At 44.2% G+C, this 21869-nt stretch overlaps 5 protein-coding genes across 5 annotated transcripts; 2 read left to right on the plus strand and 3 right to left on the minus strand.

Moving 5' to 3' along the window:
• Window positions 1-1726: 1726 nt before the first annotated feature.
• BDV27DRAFT_166902 (dTDP-D-glucose 4,6-dehydratase) lies at window positions 1727-2903 on the minus strand (the record flags this gene model as incomplete). Its single annotated transcript, XM_032074311.1, has 3 exons — window positions 1727-2178; window positions 2229-2434; window positions 2482-2903. 3 exons carry the CDS (start codon window positions 2901-2903, stop codon window positions 1727-1729), a joined length of 1080 nt encoding a protein of 359 aa, XP_031924575.1.
• A 920-nt stretch (window positions 2904-3823) lies between these two features.
• Window positions 3824-4969, plus strand: BDV27DRAFT_147765 (NRS/ER; the record flags this gene model as incomplete). Its single annotated transcript, XM_032070803.1, has 6 exons — window positions 3824-3860; window positions 3911-4013; window positions 4070-4364; window positions 4420-4542; window positions 4590-4667; window positions 4718-4969. 6 exons carry the CDS (start codon window positions 3824-3826, stop codon window positions 4967-4969), a joined length of 888 nt encoding a protein of 295 aa, XP_031924576.1.
• A 1059-nt stretch (window positions 4970-6028) lies between these two features.
• On the minus strand, window positions 6029-7683 carry BDV27DRAFT_166906 (MFS transporter; the record flags this gene model as incomplete). The annotated part of the gene is made up of 3 exons (XM_032074312.1): window positions 6029-6898; window positions 6952-7408; window positions 7466-7683. 3 exons carry the CDS (start codon window positions 7681-7683, stop codon window positions 6068-6070), a joined length of 1506 nt encoding a protein of 501 aa, XP_031924577.1. The 3' UTR covers window positions 6029-6067.
• Window positions 7684-8781: 1098 nt separating this feature from the next.
• Window positions 8782-15535, minus strand: BDV27DRAFT_160640 (type I polyketide synthase; the record flags this gene model as incomplete). Its single annotated transcript, XM_032073067.1, has 7 exons — window positions 8782-8844; window positions 8901-12755; window positions 12817-13026; window positions 13076-14005; window positions 14087-14704; window positions 14898-15180; window positions 15237-15535. 7 exons carry the CDS (start codon window positions 15533-15535, stop codon window positions 8782-8784), a joined length of 6258 nt encoding a protein of 2085 aa, XP_031924578.1.
• Window positions 15536-18034: 2499 nt separating this feature from the next.
• BDV27DRAFT_160641 (aminotransferase class V-fold PLP-dependent enzyme) lies at window positions 18035-19435 on the plus strand (the record flags this gene model as incomplete). Its single annotated transcript, XM_032073068.1, has 3 exons — window positions 18035-18168; window positions 18226-18359; window positions 18414-19435. The coding sequence occupies 3 exons, from the start codon at window positions 18035-18037 to the stop codon at window positions 19433-19435; spliced, it is 1290 nt and encodes a 429-aa protein (XP_031924579.1).
• Window positions 19436-21869: the final 2434 nt, after the last annotated feature.

Raw genomic sequence — 21869 nt, forward strand, 5'->3', positions numbered from 1 at the left:
ATTCATGCGTCCAATTTGTCCTTTCCTAAAGAGTATGCCTGCAGAGTCACAGCCCAAGGTTCTATTGGTAGTGTACGAAGTACCTCTCGTTCGGATGTGATTTATGCATGACATACATTAGGCAGCAGATTCTGCCCAGGAGGGCTTTGTCGTACCCCTCCCCCTTTACCTAATTAGCGACAATCAGAATCCTCATACATCGTGGTTAGTATCTGCTACGTGAATCAACGCCAGCTTAGTGTATCGACCTCCCTGCAGGTCAGAAAAATAGCATCATTACTGAAACATGCAGCACTACTAAATTAGTGTGGGTTGTTCGCCGTGAAAAGTTCAAAATAGTAGTGGGTAATACACATTCTCGCCCTGCTCGTATGCAGAGTGACGAGCACGTCTACTACTTTCGGATCATATAGCGGGAACATTAAAAGCTATATATATCCTAATGCTCGCACAGGACAGTTCGATCATTTGAGTCTGCCCATTTACTACTGTCGATTTGTTGAAAATCAACTTACGCAAACTACGGTTAAGATGGCCCCAGATGACTTACCCTCCAAACTCAAAGAAGCAACCAAGTGAGAGACTAGCGATGTGTTGTTCGGTCGTCAGGCTAGCCATTGGGACGATACACTATACTATAACCAGATGGTGATATAACGCGTACTGGTAATTTGCCACTCGCTGGCTTCGAAGCTTTTCTAGATAGGAAGACTCTTCTAGTATAATGGGGCTATTGCCTACTTCAGCAGCTTGCTGCCGGAACGCTTGCTTGGTCCTTTCAAAGCCTGATATCTCTCGATTTCTAGAACCCCTAGGCCTTCCACGTGCTCGTACAGCCAACGTTACTAATACAAGAGGCCACTCAATCGGTGAATCAGGATCTAGATTAGATAGTTCGAGCGGATCATCCCACAATATTAGCCAGTGAAAATGGAAGGCCGAGATAGGCAATGGCCTTCTAGACACACGATCATATAGAATGCTATGGATATAGAGGATTCCTAGTGCTTTAGAAGTAATGCATCTACAATTGCCAATTGGTGGCTTTCCTCGGCCGACCAGTGGGTAGCGGTTTTGTACATTAAGCACTTATTTAGCGTGTAGGATGAGATACGAAGAGTAACGTCACTAAATAGCGGTTCGGCTCGGAGATCAATATATGCCTGAATACGCTCATCTGCAAGCGCTTGCTCAATCTGACGATCGCGATTGGTAATTGATACGCCTCCACATAGGATGCTGCCAACTTCCTTTGGGGAACTTCACCTTTTCCAAAGGGGCTTCCCACGAATTAGGGAGACGTCAGCTGACGTCTAAAAGTTTCCATTCTCACTTGGCGTTCGCGCCATTCTTTAACTGTTTCCTTTCTGAACTCTCTCTCCCAAGAATGTGACGGCTAAAGTACAAGAATCATCCAAAGGAGGATTGCAAGGCCGTCAGATTATTGGAGCATACGCAAAACCCGTCCTAGAGAATTCCGTCAACCTGACAGTCCAGGTATGTATACGCCTAAGCATCAAGATATGCACCACCATATCAGAAAGTGGGGTACCAGGTTGGGCCACAAGGAGATTTATAGCACCAAAAGCTCAAAGTCATCGACTATACCGATCCTACAGTCCTACTGAAGAAATGATTTTGAGGGGCTTCCGATAAACTTGGACGCCCCAACTTCAAAAGGCATCAAGAGCTGAGTTAATGGAGACATTCCTGCCTAAAATATACGTCAGGTATGGTGAGAACCGTGCAAAACAATAGTATTGCCAAGCTGCTGTTCCCACCATCTGTCACCATGCTTGCGATACCATTCAACTGTCTTGGATAAGCCCTCGTTAAAAAAGACCTTTTGAGACCAGCCAAGGTCCTTCAGCTTGCCTCCCTTGACAACATAGTCATTGTCATTATATGGCCTATCTGGAGCTGAAATAATGAAGTTTTCGAATTCCTCCTGGCTGTCATGTCCGAATGCCTTTAGAATTTCGATAGCAACATCCCGGATAGATACTTCATCAGACGAGCTGACATTGTAGGCTGCCCCAACCATTCCATTATGAAGCACAGCATCATATGCAGCTACTACGTCAGCTACATAGATAAAGCTCCTCGTACGGCTACCGTTGCCCTGCATAGTCAATTTCTGGCTATCATTGACAAGCATTGTAAATTTAGGTATGAGCTCTATACAAGCCAGTTAGTAAAGGCCATAGTGGATTGGTATAGATGCTCACTCTCGGGAAACTGGCCAGGACCATAGATATTGTTGCACCGAAGTACTATTCCAGGGATATTGAAACTCTTCTGATAGGCCATGATAAGCATCTCCGCGGCCGCCTTGCTAGCAGCATATGGGTTGGTAGGATTCATGCGGGTATCTTCGTCCACACTAACACCCCAGGTCTCGCCGTATACCTCGTCTGTAGATGTATGTACGAATCTTGGGTATATTAGAAACAAATTATGCATAGTAACAGAGTGACACACCTAGTAATCTTCCCGTGTATGCGCATTGCCTCCATCAAGAAAAGGGTCCCATATACATTCATGTCCACGAAGGCAATTGGGTCGGAGAAAGACTTTTGTACACTGGACTCTGCAGCAAAGTGGATGACACTGTCAATATCGTACTCCTTTAAGATATGAACTAGGTGCTCCTTGTCGCAGAGGTCTCCCTGAACAAAACGAAAGTTGGTACGACCTTGAATGTACTTAATATTGTTGAGAGAGGAAACACTGCTTATTTTGTCAAGACATATGATATTATATTCTGGGTACCGGAGCACAAGGTGTTGGCACATCCAAGACCCGATAAATCCCGCACCTCCGGTGACTAATATGTTTTCAACTCCAGGACGTGGACCGTATATGGCGGTTCCAGTCATAGGCTCAATGGTAGTGATGGTCATTGGGGGCCGAGTGAAGGGAAGATAAGTGTTGAATTTCACTATAGCTCTTTGGGAATATCTGGACCACAAGAGTTCCAGCTATTTATACTAGAATATACCTTGTCTAGCCTAACTTGTTAAGTAAAGGGTTATTTCTTGAGCTAGGCTATTACTGGAAACCAGACAAACCTGAAACTCCTATCTATCTCTCAATCCACGCACCGCTCAAGAAAGGGATAGTATGTATATACGCGATACAGTGCAGATAAAGGTGGTTGGTCCGTTCCTCAGTACTAGCTGTATATGGTGTATCCGCCGTCGCCCGGTGGCAACATTTGATCCTCCGGGTTTTCGCTGTATTTTAGCGTCCTGTCCTGACGAGCAGCCTATTATCACAATGATCCCAGCCGCCCTCCATCTCGTATAGTTTTTCATTTCCGAATGGCTCTCACTAAAATATGCAAAATTGGCCCCAATCACCAGATGATTGAATACTCTGCTCGCCATATTTCCTGTTATGGTGACATGCAGGGTCTAAATTTTATCATAGAAGCCACATATAATTTCCGTAGCGCCATTGTGTCTGGAAACGGGTAGCCGAAGCTCCTGACCGTGTTCTAGGGAGAAAAGAGATGACGTATGGATCAGCCTTCGGTGTAGGACGACTTATCGGGTAAGTGCTAGTAAGTATGACGCTAGACAAGAATAAGTGCGGTGTTATATTTCTGCTGGCCTCCGGTGGGATTCAATTGGAGACTGGTACCCATGATACCAGGCATAATGAATTGTAATTTATAATAATAGTCCATGATCATGAATATAAATAGATTGGGTGTGGTATGGAGATTCGACATTTCTTGAACTGAGTAAAAGGGAAAACGGAAAGATCTTGCTTGTCACGTTGTTTCCCAAAATTCTTGATATCCAGCCACGTGCCCATGATGGCAATTAAAACGCCTGTCAGCTTTATTATCTTTGGTAAGTCTTCCTTAAACAAGCACAATCTCCAACCATTGTAACATCTACAGGTAATGGCTGGGTTTCAGGCCAGGTTCAAGATGCGCTCCAAAAGGCAGGTCATCAGCTAGTGGTTTCCCAAGAGCGCATTGAAAACAGAGAAGCAATATTACGGTATGTTTGTTCCGGTCACTCGAGTAGGATTACATTTTTTATCTTGGATTTTACAGCGAACTCGACCGGGTAAAACCGACTCACGTTATTAATACCGCTGGAGCAAGGGGTGATCCTAATGTTGATTGGTGCGAGTCGCATAAAGAGGAGACAATCCGATCCAACATAATCGGAGCCACAACTCTAGCTGATTGCTGCTTTATTAAGGGGATGCATCTTACACATTTTGGGTCAGGTTGCATCTACGACTATGATGGTGAGCATTCTTGGGGCGGTCTAAGGTATACCGAACAGGACGAGCCGAACTTCATGAAAAGCTTCTATTCCTACACCAAAGTGGTATCTGAAAAGGTGAACAAGACCTGCGACTGCTCAGAGATAAAGCAGGGTCTAATCCATTGCAAAGATCTTGAAGCAGTATGCCAATGTATTGATCCTCCGCATCCGTAACCCCATCGGGTCAGATCTACATCCGAAGAATATGATTGTGAAGCTTGCTTCATACAAAAAGTTGATAAATGTTCCAAATGTCAGTTTAACACTATGGTCACGTGAGATAAATTAACAACCGCCCAGTCAGGGAGTGTTCTTCCCAGCCTTATCCCGGCCGCTATATTGCTGGCGGTAAACAATGAGGTTGGAGTGTACAATTTTGTGAGTCTTTCGGCCCGCACCGACTATGTGTATCGGCTAAATCAAATAAGACCAATCCGGGCGCGTTCACACATAACGAACTCATGGGTTTACTAAGAAAACACCTATGGCCATCCCTTCATTGGGAGAATTTCACGGAAGAGGAGCAGGCGAAGATTCTGAAGGCGCCTCGTTGCAACCTCGAGCTAGACGTAACCAAGCTACTGGAAAAGTTGCGTCAGTTTGGCTGCAGTGTACCTCCTGTCCACGAGGCCATGGAGGAAGCCTTCATCAAGATTAAGAATACACAGAACGTGAAGTAGGCGAAAGGCGGTACCCATTAACGAGCAAAATACGTTTATTTACTGTATACCGGGCTAGTTGCGCACGGGCAGGTGTTCTTAGCAGCCATTACCCGGGCAATAAAACAACATTCCGCCAATATTATACCATACTGTTAGCATGTGAAACATATGAATAGACATCGCCACTAGTGATGTGTGCTAATGTGTCCACTTTAACAGGGAAGGGGAGGAAAACCGAACACGCCAGTACATAGATTGGTTGGATCCACATTCCAACACATCCCAGATAGAAAGAAGACGAGGAAAATGATGTTCAAAATTTGGGAGGATAAACGTTGGAGCAAAGGGGACAGACATGCAAGATACGATAATTTCCATGACTCCACAAGGGAGGCGGAACGGCACCGAGATTCCAAACATATTGGTAATCAGGAGGCGGATTCAGACTTCTTCCGGCTACAGTGGTTACATTTGGAAGCGTGTGCATCTCCATGATAGCCTGATTTTTTTTCAGCCTTGGTAACGGGGTTATATGCCCCGATTCGAGGGCTACCTGTACAGTGGACTGACATAAGATTCTTATGTAGAAATAATGTAGTATATACGCTCTCGTGCATCCTAGATTGTTATTGTGTCTGGTTTGCACAGTGACTGCCTTTTTATAGTGGTGGTTCCTACTTAACCAGCAGTGTATCAATACTTTTTGCCATGGAACTGTAGGAAAGTGCTGTGTTCGGTAAGCGAGCGACGCAGGTCTATACTCCATATAAATCGACCGTTTTAACACTTTAATACCCCAGCAACTAGAAGTAATAACAATTAGAATATATCTTACCAGTTATTGCTCGTGGCTGTGGAGACTTATTCCTCGGTATTTAAGATCAAGTATAGATAATCTTGTGAAAAGCAGTGGTCTGGAAGTCTATAAGAGATCTATACTGCAGTTAAGCGAGATCATGGCAATAGTGACTAAAACTTCCATCCCAACACTGCAACATTGGCTGTCAGTTAAGCCGATTGAAGACAAGGGATAACTTTTGGGGTGAAAGCAAACTATAAGCGTAACCAATCTATAAGATATCATGTAAGGTGTATCAGTGCAAGCACAACAAATCCTCACTCAAGCTGAAGTTGAAACTTTGGATGCGTTCGAATCATCGCCCCATACTTGGCAAATAAAAGCGGCACAAAGCACATTGCCAGCGCAACAAATGCCAGTAGCGAGTTCCCCCACCCTAATCCAAGAGCGTCATACATCGAAGGTCCAGCGAGTGGTAGCACAGCAGCAAGAAGCGACCGCAGAAAGACATTAGCCGCAGTAACCGACGCAGAAAATCGAAGATACGAATCAACTAAATACACACTGACAGTTGCGAAAACGGCCACAAAGCCGAACCCGAAGATACCAGTTCCAATTATGGGCATTATCCAGTGTACCTTCTCTTCTGCTGACCATCCATACCAGAATAGACCCACGGGAATAGCCCAGCATCCGTAGATCATTGGTGGTAGGCGAGACTCCGGCGCAAACCGTCCTTGCGCAGAGTGTCGGACAGCAATTGCGTTCGCCGTTCGGCCGACGATGAGGAGGCCGAGAGCACAGCCTACTCCGAAGCCAATATACGCTAAACCTGCTATACCTTGGTTGAAGCCGTACTGGTCTTCAAAGATGGAGGACATGGTGGTGAACATGAGATAAAGGTAGCCGTAAGTGATCGCAGCGAAGAGAGCCATTAAAAATACGATTGGCGAGGTAAATAGAAGCCTGGTTGGGCGTAAAAGCGCAGTAATGAAAACATATCGAGGTGATCTGTTGCCATCATCGTAGATAGAGCGGAGCCTGGGGTTTCCTGTCTCTTTGCGTAGACGCTGGGCTTTCCGATGGAGTAAGACTGGTGCGTAGGTTTCGCGATAGCATATCACCGTCCCAGTAAAGGTAAGACCGATCTACAAATCCAAGTTAGTACGTTAATAATCAGAAAGCTGTTTTATACACATACGGTAATCGACAGCACCCAGAACACCCATCTCCACCCTTCAGCCATTACAAGGTATCCACCCACAATAGGCCCAACAACAGGCCCCATATATGGCCCCAGAGTCCAGATAGCCATCATACCTGCTCTCTTCTCCTTACATACCATATCAGCCACGGTCCCCCCTCCAATAGTCAGAGGACAAACGCCCGCGATACCGGCTAAAAGCCGAAAGACCAGAAGTTGGGGCAAGCTCTGGGCAGCAGCACAGGCAATGGTGAAAATGAGTAGGAGGATATTACAGATATGGTAAAGCGGGACGCGCCCGTAGAGTTCAGAAAGCGGAGCAATTATGAAGGGTCCCACGACGTATCCTAAGATGTAGATAGAGGCCAGGAATGAGGCCATCATTGTGCTGTCTGAGCCGAATTCTTGGAGAATATCTGCTACGCCTGGAGTGAACATGGTAGAGGCGAGGGGTCTAAAATGATCAGTTGGATATATTGAAATGGTACATAGGATTCTTGACTTGACCTACGTGAGGAATGTATTGATTGCCATAAAGATCAACTGACGCCATTTCTTCCAAGAAGGCCAATTAAACGGATTCTCAGGATCATCAAGTCCATCCCAATCTACTAAATCAGGATCCTGTTCCTTTTCAGGTTGCACAGGCAGCGCCTCCGTATCCGGTTTTGTCCTTGAGCCTGAATCCGGTGTATGAGGGGTGGGAGAATCCACTGCTGATTTTTCCATGACTCCACTCTTCCCCTCTTCTCCTGTTCAGTATTTTCACAGTTCCTTTCCTGTTCCACAATAGTAATTGAGTAAAATGTATACGAGGTACAAGTTGGGTGTAAGATGTTTAAATACTTTAATGGAGCCTCCGCATTTATATATATATTGTGTTAGATTTTATGTTCTCCTCTTTTGTTCGTCGTGAAAAAACCCGGCAAAATCGGCATCTTATCATCGGTCAATTAGCAAGCTAACCGACTTTCACGCTAGGCAATGCAAATATTCTATAGTCTTATGCGGCATGCACGGCCAGATGCTTGGCAGTCGCAGAAATATGGCTGACTACCAATCCGACAGTGTCATTTGCGACTGGCCTGATAGTTCCATGTTAGTGGTGCTTCGATTTTATGCACGCCTTCCTTCCTTATCTATAAGAGGGTGGGATTGCCACGTCAGAAACAGCCTACCAGGACTGTGGCTGGATAATGCATTTTCCTGTGTCAGATTCCAGAGCGAGGACATGGTATAATGCAAGCAACCCACATCCGATGTTCCTACTCGCGGGTTGCAGGTAGCAGTCATTGGTTTAAGCAGAAGCAAGCCGATGAGGTATCCATTTGACTTGGTGTGAGTGGTCTATCGGTAGCGAGACTCACCCAAGGCAGAAACATACTAGGACTGTTGTAGCCATAGAATTTGATTATTTCGGGAGTTTAGGTATCTCCCGAGCGGCAATATATCAGTGGCGGTTCCGAACAATAATATTAATAGATCTCAGTATAATCCTAGGTATAAGTATAGTAATAATATTATATAACAAAAGACATATAATAATATATGAATAGAACCAACGCTCACATTTACCATACACCAGGTTCATAGTGAGAACTGTTATTTACTGTGAGACTAACTAATTTTCAATGTGACCAAGATTATCCCATGTGATGCACTAGATAATGTGACCAAGTTAAATTCTCACATTAAATTTGTATATTGCCTTGCAACTCTCAATATGCGCTTCAGATATATCTACTTGTGGCTGTAGGGATACCATCGGCTTACATATATCTTGACCCCAATGAGACCCATTCAATCGCACGCCATAGATCATGTTGTTCACCCATGAATCCTGAGAGCTCGATCAATAGCATTCTGTATTAACTGTCCAGTTTTTGAAATCTAAAGAATATAAAGTCAGCACTACTTCAAAAAACCAGAGAGGAATCAGTACTTACCGCTGGTGGGCTCATAATGGACTCATGGTCGCCTTCCAGTACTAAACATTCAATATCACCAACAAGCAAATCCCAACCACATGGTCCAAATGAGGTTCGGGGCATAGTCTGCCAGTTGTGGTAGACATCTGGGCCCTTTGAACACCCAGATATTTTTGCAACTACCTCCGTAAGCCGGAGGGGCAGTAGATCGTACTCGCCCTTACTAGCCCAGATCTGTAAAATATGGCGCGGTCGCCGACTGGGATCCAATGGAGGAGGCGCGTAGTGCCGAAGAGCTTTGAGTGAGTAGACAGTATGCTCCTTGAGATTCATGGGCATGTCAACATCGGGCTGTCCACCATGACGCTTGATCGGTGCATAAAGGCCTGTGACCTCCAATGCTTCGATTGTAGGGTCAGGCATACTGACAGGGAAGCCCTTTGGGCAAGGGCTATCAATGAGAACAATTGCAATAACTTCTTGTCCCTTCGAGGAAAATTGGCGGGCAATCTCGTACGAATACATGCCTCCAATTGACCATCCACCAAGAATGTATGGTCCGATAGGCTTGATTCGCTGGATTTCGGTTATGTATAGAGTTGCAGCGTACTCGATGGTCCACCCGCCGGCAGGGATGCCCTGGAGGAATGGGGACTCCAAGGTGTAAACAGGCTGTTTGTTCTTGAATGGTGGGAGGTTCATGTAGGATCCTGGGTATCCTGATCCAGGTGCTACGAGGAAGATAGGTGGGAGACTGGATGAGGGATCACCTTGAAGAAGACGGCCGAACCCTTGGTAGGTTGGCTGGTCATCATGCGAATCGGTAGACATAGCATTGGAAACTGGCGTCATCTGAGAGCTGCCAATGAGGAATTCTCTGATTGACTGAATGGTCTCAAACTCAGAGAAGATGGTCGTTGGGAGAGACATTCCTGTTGTGTCTCGGAACGCACTGATAATAGCCATTGACATTAATGAATCAACACCTAGATCTTGGAAACAAACGTCATCATCCAGTTTCTCTATTTCAATGCTTGTTTCCGAGGCCACAATGCTCAGTAAAGTTTCAAAATGATTCTTTCCTCCCTCAATGCTAGTGCCGGATGCGGGTGTCTCCGGAATGCTAGTTTCTCTGCACTGCTCTTTGACACCATATGTGTCTTTTATGTAGTCTAGAAGCTGACTTAGCGTTGAGTCTCGACTAAAAAGTGTGCTTGGCACAGCCAGACCAGTCTCCTGTTTCACGCTATTGGCGATGGAGACGGAGAGAATGGAGTCAAGACCTAGTTGCTCAAATGCTGTTGTCAGTGGCAGCTGATCGACATCTATCTGGAGCTCCCGTGCAATAACCTTGGCGATGGTCGAAGTGTTCTGGCTCAGAGCTGAAGTCTCTTCTATCCTTCTCGGTAATGGCTTCACGATCTCCAAGGTCCTAGACTGGACCACATTTTGTCGGGAGAGCATTTGATCCGTACTTGCGGTCTTCTCTAGGAGAGACTGCAGGATATTGGGTCGGATACCTTGGAAGGACAGCCCGAAACAGGTAGCTACAACATTTCTACCGTCGAGGAGGTAAACGTCGCCGACCCACTGTCCTTTTTTTCCCGACTCACACATCCGTGAATAAACTTGATACTCCTTCTTCTCGAGGCGACTTGGTAGAACTCGCAGGGACTTCCACCCGTTTGACACGTAAATTTGGTCTCTTGTTTTGCACATGCTATTGTTGAGAATAAAACCAGCGAAATGGATTATAGAATCAATGGAATATGGGGAGCAAGTGAAAGTTCCATGCTCACTAGACGCAGGCAGAGCGATAGTTCCACATGCTTCAGCCTGATCACAGTCAATGAACATCTCTGAGATAGCATGATAATGAGGAGCGTAATCCACAATAGCGGCAAATAGTCGGTATAGAGCTTTTCCAGAGATTCTGCAAACATCGCCCATTGGATCCATGCTTGTCAGTTGCTGGATTCGTAGCGACACAAAATCAGCATATCGAGCCCACTCTGAAGCCCAGTCGTCAACGCGGCAGAAGGTAACATTACACTGGGCGTGTTCAGTCTGTCCAGAGTCCTGTTGCGAGCTGATTGATACGCTTGCAGTGTCAGACTCTTGGTTTGATTTGGCCATGATGCTAATTTGAATATCTGACCCTTCTTCTGAGACAACAAGAGGCCGTGAGATGTCAAATTTGGTAACCTCAATGGCTGAGCTTGGAAGTATGGTGCTGCCATTGTTCTTTAGATAGGTGGCTGAAGTGACAGCTATGTCCACATAAACTGAGCTTGGACACAAGTTGAAACCTATGACAGAGTGGCCCTTGATTGCTTCGAAGAGCTGTCGCTCTCTTGGGTTAGTGGTGAAGGTGACCATTTCATTGCCCTCCAAAAATGACCTGGTCTTTAGATGTTGTACACTCGTACTATGTGGCTCACTGGTGATGATCGTGTTGTTAAGAGGAGCTTGCTCCTTACGTTGACAGACACCATCAATCCAATAGTTCTGCATATCGAATGCGTAAGTAGGAAGCTCTATTAGACTATATTCTGACTCGTGTTCCCGGTAGAACTGGGACCACAGAATATTATGGCCTTCATTATACAACATAGACATTGACGATGCTATAGTTCGAGTGCAGTCTGCTCCCTCTTTTAAGCTGGAGAGCAATTTGGAAGGAGAGGTAGTGTACATTCTGCTTATGAATGCCAAGCACCCAGGCCCAGGTCCACATTCAAGCCATGTCACGTCACCATTGTAAAGAGCCTGCCCACTTTCAAGGGCTGCCACAAAGTCGACGGGCTCTCTGGCATGTCTTATGAGGTATTCTGGTTGGATGTCAGAGCCGGAACTCAAAACAGTTTGTAGGAGCGGAGACAAAATATGTAATGTCGGTGTTTTAAATGGCACAGAGTTCACCACTTCGCGGAATTTATCGAGAATTGGACTGATTTGCTCCGAATGGAATGCATACGGAACATCGAGCAGCTTATTCCGGACACCTTCATCAGAAAGTTTTCTTTGCAAATGCATCAATTCCTCATGCGGCCCGCTTAACACAGTGGAAGTTGGAGAGTTGATGCATGAGAGTTCACATGAGGAGGATGCGCAGTGAGCTAGTGCGGAAGCGCGATCAAGGTTTACTGCGAGCATGCCATGGGACCCAGCGCGACAAAGCTCTTCCATAAGACATGCTCTTTTGCCCACAAGGAATATAGTGTCGCTAATTGACAATGCCCCAGCGACACAAAGTGCAGCGTACTCTCCCAGACTGTGTCCTATAACAAGTCTTGGTTGCACACCCCAGCCCTGCCACAGCTCTGCAACTGCAACTTCCAATGCAACCAATGCAATCTGTTCGACCACTGGTGACACCGTCCTTCTGTCATCACCACTGAGCAGGTAATCCAAGAATGATGGAAATCCAAGCCCGATGTTTATTGCGTCATACTTTCCTAGTATCTGGCGGAATCGAGTGCTTGTCAAGAAGGGCTGATAGGCCAATCCACGGTGTCCACAACCCTGCCCGATAAAGGTAAACGCAACATGAAGAGTTTTATTTCTGTTTGCCGGACTGAATGCAAGGTTGGGTGCCTTTTGGAGTTCGTGGAGGAGGTCGTCGATAGTCTTTGCTATATATGATGTACGGAGCTCAGAATGAAGCCTTCGTGCAGTTGATGTATAGGCCAGATCACCCAATTTAACGCTTGATTTGTTGCTTTCCACGTATTGCAGCAAGCGGGCTCGATTTTCTTCCAGGCTGCGTTGAGACTTTGCAGAAATAGCAACAACATAATGTCCTGCGTGGTCATTGAGTTTAGTGTGTGGTTGTTTCCGGTAGTCAGCTATAATTAGGCTTGTATTTCCTCCCTATTCGAAATATTTTCTTAGTGTCCATCACTGTATAATAAGCAGTCATGATTATTCATACCGTTGCATTGAAATTGTTGACGAGTATTCTCCGGCATCCATCCGCTGAGCGAGCATGGAATGGTATATTTGAGACTGGTACGCAAAGGTTGTTCGCGCTGGTGACACTTGCAATCTCTTCTTTCATCTGGGTTTTGACTCCAACATGAGGTGGTATCTTATTTTTTCTGAACATCATCAACGCCTTGATAAGTGATGTGATGCCTGCAGCCTGATAATTACGTTAGTTCTAGTTACCTTTATTGAAGCTCTTGACTTACCGCCTCACTGTGGCCCATATTAGCCTTGATGGATCCAATATATATAGGTTCATTACCGCGACGTCCACCAAGCGCATTTGCGACCGCTGAGACTTCAATTTTATCTCCAGCTTGAGTGCCTGTGCCGTGTAACTCGACGTAGTCCACCATGCTTGGCGAAATTCCCGCTTCATAGAATGTGTGCCTGTGGAGACTCTCCTGGGTTTCTTGGTGTGGGTGTGTGATGGATATTGCGTGAGCGGAGTGGTTTGTGGATATTCCTTCAATGACACCGTAGATGTTATCGTTATCAGCGATGGCATCCCTGAGGCGTTTTAAGACAACAACGCCTACTGCCTCACCTCGGCAATACCCATCTGCATCGCTATCAAATGTCTTGCAGCCTCCAGTTGATGAAAGGAATCCTCCTTTCATCAGACCTCGGAACATATTTGGACCCGTAAGTACGTTTCCACCTCCAGCTATAGCCATATCACAATCATTTTGTAACAGCGAGTGGTAAGCTACCTGGATAGAGGCAAAACTAGACGAGCAAGCAGTATCAATGCTGTAGGATGGCCCATCCCACTTGAAGAAATAGTTCAGGCGTCCTGGTCCAAATGCTCGGATAGTTCCGGAAACATAGTAAATATCTGGATCCTCCCCAGTATTGAATTCCCTCCAGTCATCAGTAGTCTGACCCACGAAAGTCCCGATCTTGCCAGCGTACTCTGATCCATAACCAGCTTGCTGGAGTGCTTCATAGGTCACAGTCATTAACTGACGCTGCATGGGGTCTGTATTCTTTGCTTCCCGTGCTGACATGCGGAATAGGCTCGTATCGAAGGAGCCGAGGTCATCAATGAGGCAAGCGTATGGAGCCGGTAGTCCCTTCTCATCCGTCGTTTTGTAGGGGTTGAAGTGACAGGTGTCGAATCTGTCTGATGGTATCTGCAAAATTATTTTCGCTTATTAGTCATGGCATATTCTCGGCAGAGTCAAACAACAGTATTGTTTAACAAGTTAACTCACCTGCTGGTGAAATTCCATCCCTTCCTCTAAAGTCCTCCAAAACCCGTCTAAATCAGAGGATCCCGGAAATCGCCCTCCCATTCCCACCACTGCTATTTTCTCTCCTGACTCTCTTTTTATTTGACCTTGAGCTGGACATTCAAGTTTGCTGCTGATATCCCAACCGTAAGATGAATTCAAGTATTGACAAATTTTTGTTGTGCCACCAGTCGGGCCAAGCACCGCAACCCTAACCGGGGTCTCTTTGACTCGGTTTGCCACTGCATCCAAAGCGATCTGTGGATAGACTTTGTTGTGAAGGATATCATTAAGACCCTCTCTTAGCAACGTATCAAATGTTTTGTGGTTGTATGCTTCACCGGAACACGCAGAGATGATGGTGACATTATCGCGGAATGTTTTATTAAAGCCCCTGAATGGCTCCGTAATCCAACCAATATCACAAGGCGGGAGGTGTGGAGCATGAAAAGCTCCATAAATAGGAAGCGCAGAGTGATTGGCCTCCTGGAATGCTTCAACATTCCTGAAAAGGTCGCTCAAGGTAGATGGGGGGCCGCTGACGGTAATACACTCAAAAGCCCATGAACTGATGTACATTTGACGAGAGACAGGAAGTGCCTATTTTTTGGTATGTTAGTATCTGTATACGGAAGAATAATGAAGGGATCGATCAGATGCGCATGGATATGAAGAGAGGAAAGCTGGCTAGTTAGCTAGCTGGAGGAGCGATGATACTAGTCCGAAAATGCCTAAGGCATCCTTACACCCATCAATAGTACTAAACATAAGCGGTTGAAAAAAATTAACATACCCTGCTAGCATTGAATTCGTCAATCATCCGCTGTGTTTGCTGAATTGACGCTCCTCGAATCACAGTCGACCAAGATCCGCTGCTGTTTTCGATTGACCGGGACCTTCGGTGAACTTCTAAACCTAATCGCAAGGCCACACGTACTAATTGACTTCCAATTTTGATAACTTGCTGTTGATCCGTAGAGTACCCAGCAACAAGAGCTGCCAAGAAGCCAGTACAAAGACCTAGGATATTAACAGAGCCATTGAAGCCGAGATTCTCCGGGTTGCTTGCACTTTTGCTAACAGAATATTAGCAGTTTAAAGACTACCAAACTAATTGACTTCTGACACTCACATTACCAGAGAAGCAATCTGGCAAATACAGTGCTGGACTGTCGACAACGCTACACTACCTGGCTGGTATCCATCCATCAAGCTATCCCCTACTGCCATATCCACAACCGAAAAGGCAGACCCAAAAGCCTTCAGATCCTCAGCGGTTAGGGACCGAGCTTCATCTCTAAGGGCAGAATTCACTGCATCGAAAAAAGGATGCAGCAAACCTGTCAAGCTTGGATCTCCTATGAGCCTCTTCAACGAGTGGGCAGGGCCGCATGTCTGATCTGCAAAGAGAAGAAACTTATTCTCTGCCATGTTGAATTGAAGTAATACTTCGACTAGCGTGATTCTCCCTTGACCGAGAACTTCTGGCTCTGAAAAAGCCGTGCCCAGATGTGCTGCTTTATATGATAAAATGCGAGAAACCCATAGACAGCAGCTATGGCCTGCTAAGCTCTATAAAATTATCTAAACCCGGAAGATTCTAGTTTTGTCTATGAAAATATTTCCGCCAAATCACAAATCGCTAAGGCGATCTGAAGCCTAGAGCTACTGCTAGGTATACGTCAGCAGTGATTTATCACATTGCATAAATATATTAAGAGCATGCAGCTAAGAAGGGCAGTGTCACTAGCTATTATGGATAAACAATCTTGGAAGAAAATACATGGGCATCAAATGCCAAAGTTACCCGTAAGCGAACAAATCATGTGAGGGAGCGGGTCTATCGCTCAACCAAGAGGGGCATTTCGCGAGGTATTAGCAGTATGTCATTCCAGTAATGTTCCCTTGAGCAGTCAAGTCATCTATGGAGGTTACTACGAAAAATAATCTGAAACACATACGTAATGATCGTAATTCTGCTAATTCAGTCCGACAGGCCATGTAAGCCAACGGGTCACCCACATGGCCTGCTTGCTTCGGGTTTCATAATTACATAGATATTATGTTACAAACCACTTTCCATTCTTGCGTCTGCGTTCCTAAGCTGAATTCATATTATATCTATGTTAGTTCCGTAGATATGCCCTAAACCGGTAGGTGGGACTCATGCAGGTAGAATTGGGATATGACGTGCTCAAAAACTATTCCATACAGCTGCCTTGTTCCCGTTCAAAGCTGGCTAGCCTAAAACATGCCAATAGTGGTCCATTGGTCCATAGTAGCCAAATAAATATTAGTTTGCTAAAAAATCTCTACTCATGATACTGGGTAGGTAAATTACATGACTATAAGCTCCTAAGCTGACGATATAGCCAGGAATCAATTTGCTTTCCCAGCTTAGGGCGACGCCTATATTGAGTCTCTAGTGTTGTACGGTAACCTATGCGCGAGTTAAGCTAGTTACAGATGCAATAGACTGTGAGATAATTATTAGTATATCATAGTTGGTCTCATTCGCTTTATCTGTGGCTTAGGATCTAACTGTGTAATTCTTGCTGTTGACAATCTCCTCTACTTTCCTATTAAGGCACATATATAACATACATACTACGCGTACCGAACCGTTATAGTGCATATGTGTTGTAACATTCAGCTCCCTCTCAGATGTTCGGATGTACGTAGCAATATTAGCGGCCATATGTAGTTTATGACCGACATCGGATATGCAGGTACCCACTTCTGCACTACTTCAAGTTGGTGTATCAGAATTCTAGCTTTAACATAACCAGTAACTGTGCTTGTCTCATACATGTTTATATATTAAACCTGTTATTTGAGAGAACTGGATATGAAATTCCATGTTACAATGGAATATCTGCAATGAATATAGCACTTTCTCAGTAAGCAGACCTACTAGCTAAATAACGCAGAATATCACTATTTCTCTATGTACAGATTCACGAATATCCGTATTACCTCATATAGGCACGCGGGATGAGGTAGTTCAGCCAGGCCTACTAACTCTCTGCTAGACTGGCAAACGGTTAAGATTACGGTTAATTATTTATAGAATGTATCTATGTATATAATGGTGGGCTTATAATACTTTAAACCTGGTTGTGTATTTTTTTAACCGTTAAAATTAACCTAATATAGGCATTAGCCAGTGTGCTCTCTGCGGATCAGATTCTCCTATTATTAAGCGTCTTCTATCTCACGGTCAGCATAGTGTCTCGAACCTTATAAACCTATTGTATCAGTTGTATTTAGGAAAGTTTCAATAATTCTATTATATGTAATTTTTAGAAATATGTACAGACCTTGTACCCAATTTCAAAGTCTAAAGCCGCCAAAAAAATGTAAAACCTAGAAAAAAGACTCAAGGTGGAGTGTGGATAATAGGAAGGCGCTTTTTCATAATTCTGAGCCTTAAGTTTTAGAAAAGGAGAATATGTAGCATCTAAATTATCCGAGACGCACCATAATACGGAAGAATAATTTTTGAAAATATTATTTGCCATACTGAAAAAATTTAAATTTTACAAGCCGAATTTAGGTATCTTTCGTAGCGTAACTATTACAATACGAAGTATACTTAATCCTCTCAAATATACGTATATGATAAACGCACATATGCGACAATGCATGTGTGATAATACATGTGTGATAATGCATGTGTGATAATGCATGTGTGATAATGCATGTGTGATAATGCATGTGTGATAATGCATGTCGATGACAAGCACCAATACTGCTGTGGGGCGAGAAACAGCACGGTTAGTACCACCATTAGATACAGATAGTTAGAAAGTACCCTTTCCTTCATAGCGACAAGATTGTTATAAGAGGCACTAGGGCTTGGAAAATCAAATTGTTTACTTATCACTTTAAAGCTGGACCTTCATATACAACACCCTTTGGATCATCAAAATGACTAAGTCAAAATCAGCAGCAGCATCCTTCGATGTTGACGCTATTCGAAAACAGTTTCCAGCCTTGCAGAAAGATGTTGTCCGTCTCAACAACGCTGTTGGTAGCGCTGTTCACCAGGATGTGGTTGACAGGTATATAATCCTCACTCGGGGCCAATCCATTATATGTTCTAGAGCTCATATACACAGTATTAAGGAAACTCTGACTGCACTTCCATTCCCTCTTGGAGTAGTTAATGACATGAATAAGGAAGCCACCCGGACTAGGGAGCATTCATTTGAGACCGCGGCAGCTTTTATCAATGCATCCCCCGATGAGATTGGTAAGACCCAGCCAGATCACTATCACTCAATATCTCAACTGAACTGTTTTCTAGCTTTTGGCACGTCTACATCACAAAATATGTTGAATGTTTCTCGTTCCTTGCAGGCATCATTCAACCCTGAATCCGAGATTATTATATCCAACCTATCTCATGAGGCTAGTGTGACGCCTTGGCTTAATCTGGCCGAGGATAAAGGCCTCACTATCAAATGGTGGACGCCTCCCTTGACTGCCGATCCTAATCCTTATATCCAAACACTCACTGAGTTGCTTTCCCCAAATACCAAACTTGTTGTTTGCAACCATGCATCGAGCATTATTGGCACCGTACACCCGATTCGTCAGATCGCTGATCTTGTACACAAAATCCCTGATGCCCTGATTGCAGTTGACGGTGTCACCTGGGCTCCACACGGCCCTGTTGACGTCCGTGCACTTAATGTTGACTTTTATTTCCTCAGCTGGTACAAGATCTATGGTCCACACATTGCGCAGGTCTACGCGAAGCGGGAAGCTCAGGATAAGAATATGACAAGCCTAAACCATAGGTTTACTGATCCATATCATCTGAACATCAAGCTTCGAGTGGGTGTGAATTGTTTCGAATTACAACACAGTCTGCCAGTAGCTGTCAAATATATTGAATCTGTCGGATGGGACAACATCATGCGCCATGAGGCCCTCCTTACTGAGGAACTCTTAAAGTATCTACGCAGCAAGCCAGATGTATTTACCATTTATGGTGAACAGTACGGAAACCCGACACGAAGGGTATCTATTATCAGCTTTACGGTCAATGGGCGGAAATCGACCTCCATTGTGGACTTCATCCATACTCAGTCGAACTTTTTGGTCAACGCCGGTCACTGCTACTCGCCACGGCCAGTTTATGATGTGCTGAAGCTTCCGAAAGATGGGGTTATTCGCGTTAGCCCTAGCCATTACAATACAATTGAGGATATCCGTGGTTTTGTGGATTTGTTGGAGCTGATAATGTCTAGCCAACTCGATGCAGACGGATCCACCGACGTAAGCAGCTCGGAATTTTGGGAAGATTTAATGACTGATGTCTGATTGGCATATTTCTATACCCTAGTGCGTGGTGCACCGAGCCCTCGTCTCATTTACGCACCCGCTAATTCGTCGATTCTTGATGTTCTCCGCGGCGCGTACTCCCGCCACGGATAATGTGCATGTCTATAGTCACACCACTGTTTCCCTTCTTATTTCTCTATACAGAAATTTTATTTCTATATTTATTATATTTATTAAAGAACCCTGTAGTTTCTAAGTTATGTCTCTCCTCTCTCTTTCTTATTATTAATTCATTTCTTTTTCTTACATACATTGTTAAACAAGATAACCTGTCAAATTACTAGTCTATGCGATAGGACTACTATCTTCAATATTATCTATATATTATTTCTGTTTGTTTGTTGTGCTTTCTGATTGCTTCAAGCGAGCAACGGATACGCCCGATTGAATAAATCTTGTTGTTCTTATATTAGATCTCTATATACACCTTGCTTTTAAAAAATAATACAGAAAGATAGAGCTTATCTATTAAATTATATATATATTCTACAGAAGTAATCTATTCCCGGTTTTCTGACTACAACAAAAATGACTTACCTAGTATATAGACCTAGTAAGAACTTGGGCTGCAGCTACCAGACTTATTATAAATCCTAATTTATTAAAATTGTAGATATTAAGCTATACTGTATTTCTGAATAGTTCTATTAATCTGCTTAAACCAAGCTCCTAGAATCTTAGGACCCTCTACTTTAGTATATTAATATTTATAACAATACAAAAAGTAGGCTTTAAGCTCAGATATAAACCTGATCAAGTTATATGCCCATTTCTCCCCTACAGTAGTAGGGGGGAGAGTAGTATTTTGCTTTGAAAGCAGGATATTGACTATTTCTTGTAATGTGCAGGCTGGGGAGGTATTCTATGTTTATCTAGTGATATAATCTAATCTTTAAGCGATTCCTCTTCACTAGTAGTCAATTTATGACCAGTTGCGCGTGTACTTGATCGAAATGTATACCCTGATAGGCGCCTTTGAATTGTTGTACGAGATATATTTAAAACACGACCTGCCTCATGAATATTGGTAAATTCATTGTTCTTAATAGCTGATTTTGCTAGTAGGCCCCTGCCTTCCTGCTGCACCTGAGATCTTTATGATTTAGGCATTTCTGGTGGTATGGCTGGTGGTTGAATAGCTTCAAGAAAACAAACGCGTAGAAAACTGGCGCGTTGGACCACTCGATTGCGTGGTCCGCTCGTTTACCGGTTACGTTAAGCATAGATTTGTATCTGCACTTGCGTAAACCCCAAAATAACAACAAAGACAGGATGTTCATCAGCGAGCGCTTGAACTGAACGATGGTATGGGAATTGCATCACCCTACATTACCACGTCACGCATGAACACCAGAAATGATCCCCGGTGTGTCTGTGTTGGTAGATGCAGGGAGCTTGATTTGGATGATCACTATAATGACTTATTGACCTTGGTAAGTGGTATCGATTTAACTAGAAGGACATTAGTTCCCCCAACCTCAGATTCCCTGTGCCAGTAATAAGTAGAGATTATTCTTGCATTCTCCGCTAGTACGACGCCACTTTGGCTGGCTGAACCCCAGGTCCTCCGTGCTAGAGAGGTAGCTGATTTCCTATACATTCTTTTGATCTCTTCTATTCTTTTATTCTGTCTGATATAAGGCCTCGGATGCCTGAGCCCTAGTTGCCTTATATATTTATTCAATCTACTTGTTTCTTCCGTCTATCATGAGTGTGTTGTATTCGACCTGGACATGGTTAGGTGTTCCGATTGTTGAAGGGTGCAGAAATCGGCTGAAGCACGATTCATGAGTAGTCATGCCTGCCTTTCAAAAACCAGAAACTGTCTCAAAGGGGAACCGTTGGATACCATTCCTGTCCACACTGCTAGCCACTTACAGCGACCCGTCGCATAACGTTATGTTTATGTCCCCACAGTTACAGCATGTATTAATCCACACCCGCCCCCCAAAAAAAAAAAAAAAAAAAAAAAGAAAAAAAGAAAGAAAGAAAGAAAGAAAGAAAAGAAAAGAAAATAACAGAGCAGAGACCCATTGGAACCATGTTCACGAATATACGATAGGCCCTGAACATATCGTACTAGCTTGGAATAGCGTATTGCTGGGTTAAACCCCTCGCTGATGGTAAGAGTATGATATGTTCTGTGATGGATCGCTTGGCCGACTATTGGGTTCTGGCTGAATGTTCACGAGGAATACGACGGTCAAAATCTCCTTCTGTTTCTGGGTCATGGTGCAGGTCTACATGTGTATTGTATTGCAGTCGCAAAATGACCACAAGACACCAATTTTTCGATCGTGGCAAAACCCACGTACTGTATGACCCGGTAAAAAAACCCTTTTGAATACTGAGTAGTATCTTATGTTGCTTCTATCCAGTGGTTGCTTATAAACATGATCTGGCGCGCATTGGG

Source organism: Aspergillus caelatus, assembly GCF_009193585.1.
Source record: "Aspergillus caelatus strain CBS 763.97 unplaced genomic scaffold BDV27scaffold_171, whole genome shotgun sequence".
Taxonomy (NCBI): Eukaryota; Fungi; Ascomycota; class Eurotiomycetes; order Eurotiales; family Aspergillaceae; genus Aspergillus; species Aspergillus caelatus.